Source organism: Alternaria hordeiaustralica, assembly GCF_023758085.1.
Source record: "Alternaria hordeiaustralica strain BMP 2776 chromosome Unknown scaffold_18, whole genome shotgun sequence".
NCBI lineage: Eukaryota > Fungi > Ascomycota > Dothideomycetes > Pleosporales > Pleosporaceae > Alternaria > Alternaria hordeiaustralica.
The window spans coordinates 352,445-366,182 of record NW_026056790.1 but is presented as its reverse complement, the minus strand read 5'-3'; the positions used below and the strand labels follow the sequence as shown (position 1 = coordinate 366,182).

Sequence of the window (13,738 nt, the reverse complement as noted above, 5' to 3'; positions counted from 1 at the left end):
TCTCTTTGAGGACTACTCTCAATGCTCGCAATTGTGCTAACGTAAGCCAGTATGTACAGTCATCTTAGACATTCCTGTTCCCATTCTGCAGCTACTAACTTACATCTCTCCGTCTAGTCAGCGAGGCGGACGTAACGACGGAATTTCACCAGAGATTGCGCCATTACCTCAGGAACAGTGGAGTTTGGGCGGTGTTACGAACCTACCTTGATCTACCGGAATGGCTCTTGAACACGAACGGAAAGAGTCCGCAACAGAAGGACATGGAGCCCACTAAGGACTTGACTCGACGGGCATCATCTCCTGCCGTTCACTGCGGATCAGCTGGACATACTGCCGAGGCTTGGCTACGAAGCGGAGGTGCTTCGAAATCTTCCAGATTCATGAATGTCTTCATAGATGTTCTACGACTGCTGGCAATGCACAAGCTCTGCACATGGAGTTTGGAAGATGTCCAGTATGCTGATCCCGAAAGCGCTGAGCTGATTCATCACATCGTGCAAGCCAAAATTCCGCTTGTTCTTATGCTCACGTACAGCGACGAAGAGACCCTACCCCGAGAACTCACCCCACTACTGCGTCACGCTACCAGAGTACAGCTTCTTCCTTTTGTAGAGGCCCAGACGGCCGACTACGTGGCTGAGACGCTCCATCGGGACCATCAGTATATCCTTCCTCTAGTAGCGGTAATTCAGGAAAAGTCTCGAGGTAACCTCTTCTATATACGCGAGATACTGGACACTTGCTATCGGAAACGCTGCGTGTACTACGAGTGGCGCGAGAACACCTGGGTTTTCGACCTAGACAAAGTCTTCGCCGTTTTCGAGAGTCCAGAGTATGGATCATCCGTTACGACTGACTTTATAACAAAGCGGTTGACAGAATTACCATCTTCCAGTAGGAAGCTCTTGGCGTGGGCATCCCTCCTGGGTGGCACGTTCTCGTTCGAACTTCTGAAGAAGCTCCTTCAGCCTGCGAACAAGCCCGCAGCTCATGGGAGGCTACCACTATTCGAGAGAGACGAGTGTGCCGTCACAGCTCTCGATGCAGCACTGAAAGCCTACGTACTCATGCCTGCTGAGCAAGATGCTCGATTCAGATTCAGTCACGATCGGTACCTTACAGCGGCTGTGAATTCCCTCGACAAGGAATGGGATACGCAGTTGATGCACTTCACCATTGCCAAGATGATAACTTCCGGCGAGGAGTACAACGACGACTCAACGTCAGGCTCCAAGGCTTTGTACATGCAGAGTCGTCACATCTGTCTCGCTGCAGAACTGATCAAGACCAAGGAAACAGTGCGAGCTCCATTCCGTGATATGCTGTATCAAGCTGGAGAAACTGCATGCGAGTCGGGCGCGCGATCAACTGGCATCTACTACTTCGCGCACAGCCTCATGCTTCTGCAAGACGATCCATGGGACGACAATAGGCCGGACGTATCCTACCAAGAGACGTTGCAGCTCTTTGTGCGCTCGGCAGAATGCTATTGGCACCAGGGCATGTTCGATGAGGCTCTTAGCTTGATCCGGACGACCTTCCAGCATGCCCGCGATCCCTGCGATATGGCCAGTTCGTTCATTCTACAATCTAGGGTGTTTGCTATTCGCGGCGACAGTTTCGGGTAAGTAATGTTCCACCTCCCTTCCGTGCTCGCGCCTGGAGCGGGTTGCACGCTTGCAAGATAGCATGACCTTTGAGAACTTGCATGTGTACCTGCCACCTTTCATCACTGCAACTATCGCGACGGTTAGCTAACGACATCACCATCTATAGTGCGTTCCAGGCTCTCAAAGACTGTTTGTCTTTGCTCAATTCCCCTATTCCTCCGACAACATGGGAGGCGTGCGATGCTCAGTTTCAGCAGATATATGGCACGCTTCAGAACATCGATAAGGAAGAACTGCTCAAGCGGCGTCCGTCTCCCGACGACCGTGTCCTGATGACTATTGGGCCTGTCTTCATCGAACTCCTTAGTGCGGCGTTCTGGTCGAACAGCCTGCTTTTCTATCAGGCGACGCTGAAGCTTATCACCGTCCATCTCGAAAAGGGTACCATGTCACAGGTTGCCCTTGCATACGTGCATCTGGGCACTGTTGCGGGCGGTCGTTTCGGAATGACGAATTTCGCAGTCGACATGGGTGCGATTGCAAAGCGAATCTTTCAGATGGTAAGTTCTGGCTATAAGAAGTGCACGTGAGACATATACTGACTTCATACCTCTACCTCTGCAGTTCCCTGAAGACTACTACACCCTGGGAAGAGGTCAAACTTTGCAGCCAATGTTTCTGGGTCACTTGGAAGCGCCTGTAGGCGATCTGATACCGAGCTTAGAAGCAGCCTTGCAGGCTTCACTAACTGCCGGCGATCGCATCCTCACACTTCTAAATCTTGGTGTACAGGCTCACTTTAGGGTCATGGCTTCATACGACGTCGCAGAATTGGAGGCCTGGATTGAGGAAACACCGCTCGATATGCGAAACTGGCAGAAAGACATGCGTGGAGGAGTTTTCCTCACGGCTGCTCGTCAATATGCAAGAGCGCTCCAGGGAAAGACTGACTCAAGCAACGCTCTTTCCCTCCTCTCGGACCACGATCACAATGAGGTCGAGTACATTGAGTTCCTCGAAAATACGGCCAGCAATCCGAAGCGTCCCAAGTCTATATATCTTGCAACCAAACTTCCGTTGTTGGTACTCTATGGTCATCATTCGGATGCAGTGGCTCTTGGGGAGATGCTACTTCCGATGCTGAGCAGTCTTTGGTCAGAAAGACTCAATTACTCGGTCCGATACTACTTATCGTTGGCATACATGGCTGTTCTCCGAGAGAAGTCCGCTCATAGCCGGAGAGACGAGATGGTAAAACATGTTCATGAGACCCTCAAATTGCTCGAGACATGTTGCACCACCACTGATGTCAACTACCGGGGCTGGATACATCTTCTCACTGCCGTCCTTGGGGATGTTAATGCCGATCCGCAATCCGCGCTGGAGAATTATGAGGCTGCCATGGAGCATAGCGAACGTTACGAATTTGCATTGGACGAAGCGTTTGCTCTCGAGCTCTACACCGGATGGTTGGTAGACAAGAAGGCCTACAGGGCGGCCCGACATTCTTTGAAAGACTGCATCTCGGTATATCGGAGGATGTCAGCATACGGAAAAGCAAATCACTTCGCGAGTCGGTATGAGTGGCTAGTGCGTAGCAGCGCCTCGCTCACGACAGTGGACCAAGCTGTACAAACCTCCCTCGTAGACACGGGTAACACGGCCTTCAGACTGGAGCAAAATGATCATGATCAACTTCTGGGCGCGGAGACTGCAGTCGATCGAACACAGAACTGGATTGTCCCGGAAACACGGCGCCAAGAGTCTGCTCCAGCTCTACACAACGGTCTCTCCGCTGTCGGTCTGGACATGCTAGACCTATCCTCAATCTTGGAGTCGAGTCAAGTCTTGTCTAGCGAGCTCGTCGTCGATAAATTGATGGCGAAGATGAGTACCATTTTGCTTGAATCTACGGGCGGTACCTTGTGCGGCATAGTGATTGAAGACTCACAAATCGAATGGTCGATCGCATGCGTTGCCACCAACGAGCCTGACAACGACAGTGGGGTCTCTTCCGGCGTCACATCCTTCCCTGCCAGTCAACCTTTAGATACTGTGGACGATGTTGTTGCGCGGCAAGTGACGCTCTACACACTCCGCTTCCGAGAGATAGTCTTCGTCCAGAACCTACTAGAAGACGACCGCTTCTCCAATGTTTCTGACGCCTACCTTCAACGGAACCCCGAGGGGAAAGCAGTCATCTGCATCCCGATTCTGCACAGCGATCACCTTCTTGGTTCAATATACGTCGAGGGCCCGCCGAATTCGTTTACCGAACGTAACACCCAGGTGCTTCGGTTACTGGTGAATCAAATTTCCATCTCCTTAGCCAATGCACTGCTTTTCAAAGAGGTGGAAAGAGTATCCGCAAGCAACGAAGCCATGCTTGAAATGCAGAAACGCGCTTTGTCACAGGCGCGGGCAGCAGAGATCAAGGCGAAAGAGGCTGAAGCCATAGCTGTGCGTAACATGAAGCTGAAAGAAGAAGCCGCGAAGGCAAAGAGTTTGTTCCTGGCCAACGTGTCGCACGAGTTGCGTACTCCCTTGAACGGCGTGATTGGTATGTCTGAGCTGTTGAAGGCTTCACCGCTAAACTCGGAACAAACTGGATACGCCGATTCAATTCGTGTCTGCGCCGATACGCTGCTCTCGATCATTAACGACCTTCTGGATTACTCCAAGCTCGAGGCTGGCAAGATGAATGTCTTGGAGATGCCCATTTCATTGAGCGAAACAATTGCGGAAGTAGTCCGCGCTTTGGCCTACACGAACGCCGAAAGAGGCCTCAAAACCATTGAGCAATTGCATCTGGATCCAGAGATGCTCGTTATGGGCGACCCTGTCCGACTGCATCAGATTCTCATGAACTTGCTGTCCAACAGCTACAAGTTCACGCCACGAGGATCTGTCACTGTCCGCGCTGTTGTTGACCAAGAGACAGACGACTGGGCAGATGTGACATGCAGCGTTATCGATACTGGCATTGGTATTCCAGACGAACAGAAGCAAAAATTGTTCCTTCCTTTCTCGCAGATAGAGTCCAGCTCTGCTAGGAGCTACGGTGGCACTGGCCTTGGTCTGAGTATTTGCAAAGCCCTCATAGAGAACGTTATGCATGGTACAGTACGTCTCGACAGCCAGCCAGGCCAAGGTACAACGGTCACCTTTTCGTTGCGATTCAAGAAAGTGCCGAAAGCGCAAGCAGGCAGTCAGCAGCAAAGGACACGAGAGCCAGACCCTATGGCTAGGTTCTCAAGCCAGGAGAATAACGGCCATGAGCAACTGTCGGGTTCCTGCATCGATCTTTCCACGATACCCAGACGAGAACTACGGGTCTGCATCGCAGAAGACAACTTGATCAACCAGCGCATCGCAATCAGCTTCGTGCAAAAGCTTGGCTTCAAATGCGACGCTTATCTCGACGGATACAAGACTATCGACGCTCTTGAGCGTGCTTCGGAGAATGGTCGCCCCTTCCATCTTATTCTCATGGATGTGCAAATGCCGCATTGTGATGGCTACGAAGGTAAGGATTGCTACCCGCGCCTCAACTAGCACATGAATACTGACCATGTATAGCTACGAAACTGATTCGCAAGCATCCCAATCCCGAGATTCGAAATGTACTCATCATTGCCATGACCGCTTCCGCTATTCAAGGAGACCGCGAGAAGTGCCTGGAATCCGGTAAGTTTTGGCAGCTTAATCTACGTTTAAAACATGTGCTGACCTAGTAGGCATGAACAATTACCTCGCGAAACCGGTTCGCGCGCAGACGCTCAAAGCGCTACTGGACTCATACCTGAACAAGAACAAGGAGGTGGAAGAAATCCCCAATCTTGCGATCGAGGCGAAAAAGTTGGTCAAACAAGCATTGAACGAAGCTGAAGCGCTGCCTGATGTCACGAGTGGACACAGGGATCTCGAGAAAGACGTGCAGCATGGAAATGCTGCAGAACACGGGACGAAGCTGGAAAGGCCGTCCAGTGTTCGTATGAGCACCACCCAACACATATTACCCAACGGCAAGACGGAGCCTGTACCGCCTTCCGAGTAAACCGCATTTTCTTGGCCAATTTAAGGATTGACGGGTGGATGTTTTGCTGCTTTCCGAATTCCCGTTCGCGTTGTTAGAGGCCGGTCGTTCTTGCATTGCATGGCGTTACGCTCACTGAAGGAAATCATAGGGGACTTCCTTCATGTTCCAGGTAAATCGTAGCATTCTCGCCGGCAGCGCTGGATGATCGAATATTCTTTGTAGTGCGCGTGAATACATACCCGTTCGTTCTGTTCATCATGTTGACTCAACCTTCTTCCTGCCAAAGCTTCACCGTGCGGGGTTGCAATACGATGCAATGACGGCCCAGCACGCACACTCTCAGAACAGACATTTCGACGCGTAAGCTCGCAGCACGAGCAACCTCACGGCATCACTGTGCTCGCCGGATCATCGGCCAAAGCACGACTTGGCGTCAGCACCCTCGCCAGCGTGTCGCCGTCCCCACTTTAATTAACGCCGAAAAATGCCGCGCACCCTGCGGCGCAGTGACTGAACCACGAAGTGGCTCATGAAGTGGCTCAACAAAGCAGTGGCACAGTCGCTGCCAATAGATCGTCACTAGAGTCAGCGTCCCGCGACACAACTTTACACCTTATACAACACCGGTGGTGAGGATGAGTCTGCCCTCGCAGATCTGCATGTCAGAAAAGGGCTTGCGTCACCCCCTTCCCCCTTCTCGGCTAACGGGATGTGCGTCAATTGGGCGTGGGCGTCTGGGTTAGCCGGCATCCACGGTTGAGTTTGTTGGCAGAGGGTTGAGTCTGTGGCCTTTCTTCCTGGTTTCTGGTTTTTTCTCTTTCATGGGTTTCACTTCTTTCACCATACGTATGCTCTAGGAACTGAATATTCACAACGATACGCTTGATCACACCTCTATTGTTCTATTTAGACTAATCCTCATCTTGACTACTCCACGAAAAGACAACTGGGTTGAATATGGACACAAACACGATGACACGACCATCTCTAGAATTCAAGCGGCATCACACCTTCGGCCTCCATCGCAGCAGAAGCCACCTGTCCAGCAAACCATCCTCTCCACACCTCTTCGAAGGCACCGACGCTGTACTCCAAAAACGCAAGGTTGCTCTCCAAAAGGTCATAGATACACACCACGCTCTCGAACTGAAATACGGCCACGTCGCAACACCAACGAGTACCACCAGCGAACGACCGACTTCATCATCTTCCTCGATCTCCTACGACCCTTTCACAACAGACTTCGGCGACCTATCTATACCCGATGCTGAAGTGCGCACTTTCCGCTACCTGCTTTACAGATGGGACCACGACAGCTACACGCTCGATCCGGAATTTGACAAGGCGATTGAGAGACGAAGAGAGAGCTTCGAAGAAGCGGCGATAAAGCATTTCATCAGCCGAGTCGCGCTGTGGGATGCCAGTGGGCAGGAGCAACAGACCCAGTCACGAAGCGTGTTCTCAATTTTTGGCAGGCGAAGGAGGTCGCGGGCGAAGAGCGATGCGAGTAGGATGCTAAGCATCGCGGAAACGGCGAACGAGGATCCTGGCTTAGACGCGTTGAAGGAGGTTACTACGAGAGAGGGGTTGGCGCAACTACTATCGACGTTATTGGCAAAGGATGATGCGCCAGCAATCGCGAGATTGAGAGAGGAGTGCAAGCAGGCGATACATGAGTGGTATCAGGTGAAGATCATTACAGATGGGTCGAGTGACAGTTGAGAGGTGTCTGTTCATTACTTGGTTGGATTCCGTAAATGCTATGGCTATCATACATTCAGATATACTACATCGGTAACCAATCATGGCTTTCGGGTTAGAGAAACGTAAATTTGTGCAGATGCGACGAAGTTCAGTGTTCTTGTGCTTGCTGTACCCCAGTGATGTCATTAGCACTATCCGCATGGTTCCGCTTCCGATCGGAACCAGTCCCGTCACCCATCTCAAGCTGTTGTGAAACGAACTCACAAACACGGCTACGTTCCATCCAACATGCCCTTCCTCCACGTCGGCTACAAACGCTTTCACTACACCGACCTGAAACCACAAGATGGCAAGACACGCGAAACACTCATCTTCATGCACGGGCTGGGCTCTTCGCAGAATTACTATCAGCCAGTAACTCAGAGCTTGGTCGCGAATGGATTCCGCTGCATTACCTTTGACAATACAGGGGCTGGTCGATCGATGTACACATTTGTCGAGCAGAGCATTGAGACGCTAGGAGAAGATGTGATTGGGATTCTGGACGCGCTGAACGTCGACAAGGCTGTGTTCGTTGGGCACAGCATGGGAGGGTACGTCAGCAACCTCTCGGGCAGAAAGAAGCATTGGAAGACGCGACTGCACTGAACACGACAACTGACACGTCTCTAGCATCGTCGGCGCACACCTTGCGGCTGAGCGAAGTGACCGCATTGTAGCAGCTATTCTGATCGGCCCTGTATATCCCAACCCTGAGGCAGGCCCCCGCTTCCACGAACGGATAGAAACCGTTGCAAAAGACGGTATGCAGCCCATGGCAGACAGCATCCCACATGCTGCAGTCGGAAAGAACGCGTCTCCACTGGTCAAAGCGATGATCCGCGAGTTATTGCTATCACAGGATCCAGCGGGTTATATTTCCAACTGTCGAGTCATTATCAATGCAAAGCCGCCTCAGTACAGCAAGATCAGCGTGCCCGTACTCATCCTCGCTGGTGAGGAGGACAAGAGCGCACCGCTTGAAGGGTGCAAGAAGATGTTCGAGGAGATTGGCAGCAGCGAGAAGAGACTGGCCGTTATGGAAGGAGTTGGGCACTGGCACTGTCTTGAGTCTTTTGACGAAGTTGCGGAATTCATTGAGGGGTTTTACGACGAGATGCTATAGGCAATTCGTACTGGTTATTTCCGAACGACCCGCGGAACGGGGCACGCACTCACGGAACTGTAGGGTAGTGGAGAAGTTCTGCGTTCGTTTCATCGCACAGGCCCTCTTACTGCGAGTCAAAAGGCAGGAGTGTACCTGCCAAGTCATACCGCCTTTCTGTGATGCTTCGCACGGAGTTCGCAGTGTGCGCATTGTGCCTGCGTGGTGGAGTGAAAGAGGGGTTCGTGAGGATACCACGTGCGAGCCGATCTTCCAGACGACCCTTGCGATGACTAGCTTAGCGACAAAAAAGCTGCAATGCAGACTCATCTCCGCGTGCGAGTAGGACGCCATTGGTGGTGTTGTGCTGCCGCATGACATAGCCATTGGCGGCGTCCCTGGCCCGATCAGCTGCATCATCTGCATTGGATGTGGCCTTGGCGCATGGGTTCCACCCTCCAAAGAGCGTTTGCAGCGGATAACTGTAAGCAGTAAGGCAGCGGGCCGCGCGCCCACAAGACGTACATGTGGGAGCAAAGACTTTTACTGCCTCTCATTCGTGTAAGAAAGGGCTGTGGGAGAAATGGATGTATTTTAGGGTGGTGGTTCAGGGTTCTGCGCCGGTACCCGCCGCAGCGGTTTGGTGTAATCTTCCCTGACGCCCCTCTCAGCAATGCCCACGACGCCATGCGCAGCGCTTCATCTGGCATCCTTTGCTTTTCAGGCTCGACATTTCCGCGTGCGCTTGCCTGAGTCGAGCGTGGGTCATCTTGGCCCGATGTCGCTGGCCTGTCGTTCTTTGATTTGATTCGGTCCTTCCCGCCGTCCGTGCTGCACTCCCAAGGTTGTGCCGGATCGACTTGTCGGTAGACGAGGCTGCCACTCGCGTCTATTCGACATGGCCTCGCGCCCTCCTTCCCTTATCACGAGCCAACCCGAAGTGATCAGCGTCCGAAGCTGTGTGTGTGGCCTCTCACGCGCTACCACATCATCGCTGGCATGTGAAAGCCGACGACATCATACTTGAATGTTTCGTCCTCTGCCCCCCATGTGCGACTCTGATTGTGACATATTTAGTGCATCTGTCATGCTCCGTCTCGAACGCACGGAAGCTAGCGAAATCCTTCTCCAGTTTAATCGCGCCGCTAGTCTTTTCACGCGCCTAGTCTATTCAGGCCCCGGAAATCGAGTCCTGGGAGGCGGTGAACTCCCAACCCTTTTCGTAGAGGTGCCCACGCGCTCGGCTCAAACTCGTCAAGAGATCGTGCATGCCGTGCGTCTCGCTGCATGCTGGCAGGGTCTGGGCCAACCAACGGCCAAGATCGACATTTGGGACGTTTTGATCTCTTCTTTATATACTAGGCTCTAGTTTCCCTCCTACTGACCGCGGTTGATTCAATAGTCCTCCAGGCGGGTCCCGCGGTTCGTCACTTGACTGACCCAACAATTACTGGCGTCACATAGCCCGCCTGTGATTCCAGATTTCATTCTCTTATACCGCTTGTGTGTGCCGTACGCGCGAGGAATCCAAATCTGTGTGTTTCGGTGTTGGCACTGGCTGCTGGTATGGGCTTTTACCCCTTGAGCACAGAACCTTCCTATTCCGATACTGATATCCGACCTAGACGAGTACCGAAATTATTCACCACTAAGACAATATTACCGATTCAATATCCTTTAAGACACCTCACATCTACGTCACTCCCCGTTCTCGATCTTTGATAGATCGGCGATGAATCGAATTGATAGTGTTGCGGGTTCCTATCTCCCTAAGATACCCAGCCAAGAACCACTGTGCAACAACAATACCATCCGGCATAGCAAACATCGCAGAAATAAAGTCGAATCGATCGCTCCTCTCCAGGTTGCAGACATGGAGCCACGACGACCAGTATCAGAGCAGCGCTCACGACCATTACGACAACAGTCCACCACATCATCAGAAAACTCAAACAGCAGATCAAAGAGCCGTGGCCATGGCTCAAAGCCCTCATCGCGACGCACTTCCTGTACTATTGTGGATCCCTCAAGACCTGCGCGCCACTACCGAGTGAAGAGTTTCCAAACACCCCCCGCAACCACAACCAGCCAAGATGTCGACGACGTTCTCGCTCTGCACTTCCGCAGCTGCAGCATCTTCTCAAATCCATCCTATCAGTCAAATTCCGGTCTTCCAAGCCCGGCAATGTCTCACGGTGACGCATTCGGTTTTCCCAGCGCAGCAACGCGTTTCAGCTCAGACAGTCTACGCGTAGTGGAAGAAACATCCATGCCCCGCCAAAGCGAAGACACAATCAGCGCAGAAAAGACCAACACAACCATGCACTGGACATCACCATGCACGCGAAAACGCGAGTACGAAAGAATCGACAAAGCCAACAGCGGTCTACGAGGTTTCTTCCGCAAAGTAACACCGCGATGTGTTTCCGGCCCGCAAGAGAAGTTCTACGAGAAAGATCAGTCGGATGCTGGATCTGTGCGCCGCTATCGCATGGACGATTTGGATGACGCGCATATGAATGAGAAGGACAGTGCGCGGCCGCGGACGAGCCCTACACCCAGGCCAAACTCAAGACCTGGCGTGAAGAAGCGGTGGACGTGCTTCTAGGTGCGAAGAGCAGAGAAAGAGAGAGCAAGAGAGATATTACGCAGCAACGAGTTTGGCATATTTTCGCGCAGCATTGAGAACAGGCGTTTGCTATATCACGATACCCACGGCATGTTTGTTTTTGCGAGCTTGTTGCTTTTGAATCAGAGAGAACGCATTATACCAATACGTCCATAGAGTAGAATTTTGTCGTAATTTATAGTTTTGCATTGATCTTGGGTAGTCTTGCTGGTGTAGTGAATGAACATGCAACAGGCGGTGAGAATTGCGTCATGGCATCGCATTTCTTCATGGATTGGGTATTTGATGCGCGATATACAAGGAGACGTGCGATGTAAGTGAATTGAATGGTGATCATTGGTATATTAAATGTGTATCTATAACTTGGACTCCTCCTTGACTGTGCCGATCTTGAGCTTAGGTGCGTACTTCTTCAATACGCTCTCGTTGTGGTACTGTGTCTTGGTCAGCATACCCAAACTTCATGTGCGATAAGGCACTTTCGATGATAGAATCAAGGGTCCAGTCTGCCATGATTCCGCTGGTACCGAGCACCGAGTACCATCAGTGCGGCGGTACCAAGACCAAACGCGCAACAGCAAACCCGGCCCTGGAAGACCGCGCGTAACGAATCGTCCCAGGCATTCCTTCCTTCTCGCCTTCTCTATGTGTTGGCTATAACGTACCTTCCAGAACTGCTTGCTAGCATCCTTTCCACCGACTCTCTTCAGGATCTTAGCGCCACCGGGGTGCTCATCCACAAACGAGTCCATCTTGTATACATCGTTGTCGACTATTATGTACAGTCCCTTCTCGACTGTGTTGTGCTCGGCGACTTGCTTGGTGGTGAGAGACTCGGACATGGTGGGCTTATGGACGCGTTTCGGCGGCGGCGGCGCGACGGCAACGGAGGAGAGGTACTTCGGCGTTTGAAATGTGAGAGGAGGTCGCGACGGTCGCGTTTAGTTAGGGACTTTCGGAGGATTTGTCGGTGAAGGACTGGTGAGTATGGCTATGGTGATGCGATAGAAGTGATCACGGGCGGAGTCTGGGGTTGATCTAGTAGTAGCTCGGGTTGCGGCTCGGTCGTGGAATGCTATAATGTGGAGGTATGCCGAGGTTGATGAATCGCGCTAAAGCTGCGCATGGTAAGCTGGGTTGCGGAGATCGTGATTGGTGCTGACACGTCATTCCTCCCTCCCTTATCGACCATCAATCTTCCAAGGCCGTTGTGTCCTCCCCAGGCCTGGAAATCACCTGGGTAGACATCGCGGCGGCGGTGAGCCTCGCAGGTAGTACCCATGGATTTCGCAAACTCTATCGCGACATGCTGCACCGTCCGTCAAAGCAGCGAGTGCCTCAAGCTGAATTAGCACACGTTATGTTTTGAAGAAGGTTCTATTGCGCTTCGTCTCAAGGCGCAGTTTCTTCCTGCTCAACCTTGGTACTGATCGGGCCGATACCAGTGGAATTGTATACTCGACACCATTCATTCGATCTCTGCGCTTAGTCGCTTGGTCTACCACTACAATAACATGCGATTAAAGGGGTACAGCGAATCACAGCGTATGAAGAGCAAAGCCGCAGAGTCCCTCTCATCTTCTCAGATGTAAAATGGGGACTAGGCAGAGACTGTGTCCGGAGTAAGGATTTTTCATACGCTTCTGCCTCTCTGAAGCTACTGGTATAATTTAAACCACATCACCTACCACTTACCTTTCCAAATAGCTTGTGTATCTCCCAAGCACGCGACAAGTCGACTGCACTATCCCTCAAGGACTGTATTCCTCAGTCATACGACATGATGTCAACGAAGCATACTGAAGCCCCTGTGCGCAACGCAGGGGTAGAATCACGCCTTCTTCAGCTACCCGGCGAGCTTCGCAACAAGATCTTCGAATACGCACTCACCATCGATGAAGGAATCTATTATCGCGAGGACAAACTGGGTGTGGGTTGGTTGTGTCTCCATCCTCAAACATTTGAAGAACACGTAGAAAGACTGAGCGAAATCCCCGCACCAGTAGGTCGTGTTCAAGAGTCAGATGATGACGCTCCCATGAGGAAGCGACGAAAAATTTCAGAGACGAATCTGACTACCAACAAGCCAGTGTCAGACACCAAGAGGACGATACACCAAGAGCCGGTCAGAGTGAATGGACATGTGGTCGCCAACCAGCTCCAGTTTGTCAACAAGAAGCTTCGAAGCGAGACCAAAGCGTTGGTCATTCGCCATAACGATATACACATCCGGGGTCCGCCGAACAACCTCACCAAAACTTCAATAGCGTCGTGGGAAAGAGAAGACTATGGATCCAAAAGATCCACCAGAAAGTCACAGATTACCGCTTTGAGGATCTATATGGCCTCCAAATCGACGCAGAAATGCATCCCCGCTTTCTGATAGAGTGTCATAGCAGGAGCACTGAAGGCTGGGCGGAATTTTATTCTCTCGCTACTCGTGCAGCAAGTGGGACGCCGAATATTGTCTTCAGTTGGTAGTACCAAGAGCGCTTTTGTACGGGCAGATTGCCAAGATCATCAGAATGGACCCGCTACTAGCATGAGCTAGGCTGTTCTTCTAAGATTAAGATTTGGACAAGGTTGTGGTTCGGCCTCTTCGCGAAGAT

The 13,738-nt window shown here is 51.8% G+C and overlaps 4 protein-coding genes across 4 annotated transcripts; 3 read left to right on the top strand and 1 right to left on the bottom strand.

Moving 5' to 3' along the window:
• Positions 1-51: 51 nt before the first annotated feature.
• J4E84_007852 (uncharacterized protein) lies at positions 52-5,670 on the top strand (the record flags this gene model as incomplete). The annotated part of the gene is made up of 6 exons (XM_049390430.1): positions 52-58; positions 118-1,627; positions 1,780-2,173; positions 2,238-5,139; positions 5,193-5,300; positions 5,351-5,670. The coding sequence occupies 6 exons, from the start codon at positions 52-54 to the stop codon at positions 5,668-5,670; spliced, it is 5,241 nt and encodes a 1,746-aa protein (XP_049241890.1).
• A 954-nt stretch (positions 5,671-6,624) lies between these two features.
• Positions 6,625-7,374, top strand: J4E84_007851 (uncharacterized protein; the record flags this gene model as incomplete). The annotated part of the gene is made up of 1 exon (XM_049390429.1): positions 6,625-7,374. One exon carries the CDS (start codon positions 6,625-6,627, stop codon positions 7,372-7,374), a length of 750 nt encoding a protein of 249 aa, XP_049241889.1.
• Positions 7,375-7,644: 270 nt separating this feature from the next.
• Positions 7,645-8,521, top strand: J4E84_007850 (uncharacterized protein; the record flags this gene model as incomplete). Its single annotated transcript, XM_049390428.1, has 2 exons — positions 7,645-7,949; positions 8,029-8,521. 2 exons carry the CDS (start codon positions 7,645-7,647, stop codon positions 8,519-8,521), a joined length of 798 nt encoding a protein of 265 aa, XP_049241888.1.
• Positions 8,522-11,485: 2,964 nt separating this feature from the next.
• Positions 11,486-11,971, bottom strand: J4E84_007849 (uncharacterized protein; the record flags this gene model as incomplete). Its single annotated transcript, XM_049390427.1, has 2 exons — positions 11,486-11,563; positions 11,795-11,971. 2 exons carry the CDS (start codon positions 11,969-11,971, stop codon positions 11,486-11,488), a joined length of 255 nt encoding a protein of 84 aa, XP_049241887.1.
• Between the last annotated feature and the right edge of the window lie 1,767 nt (positions 11,972-13,738).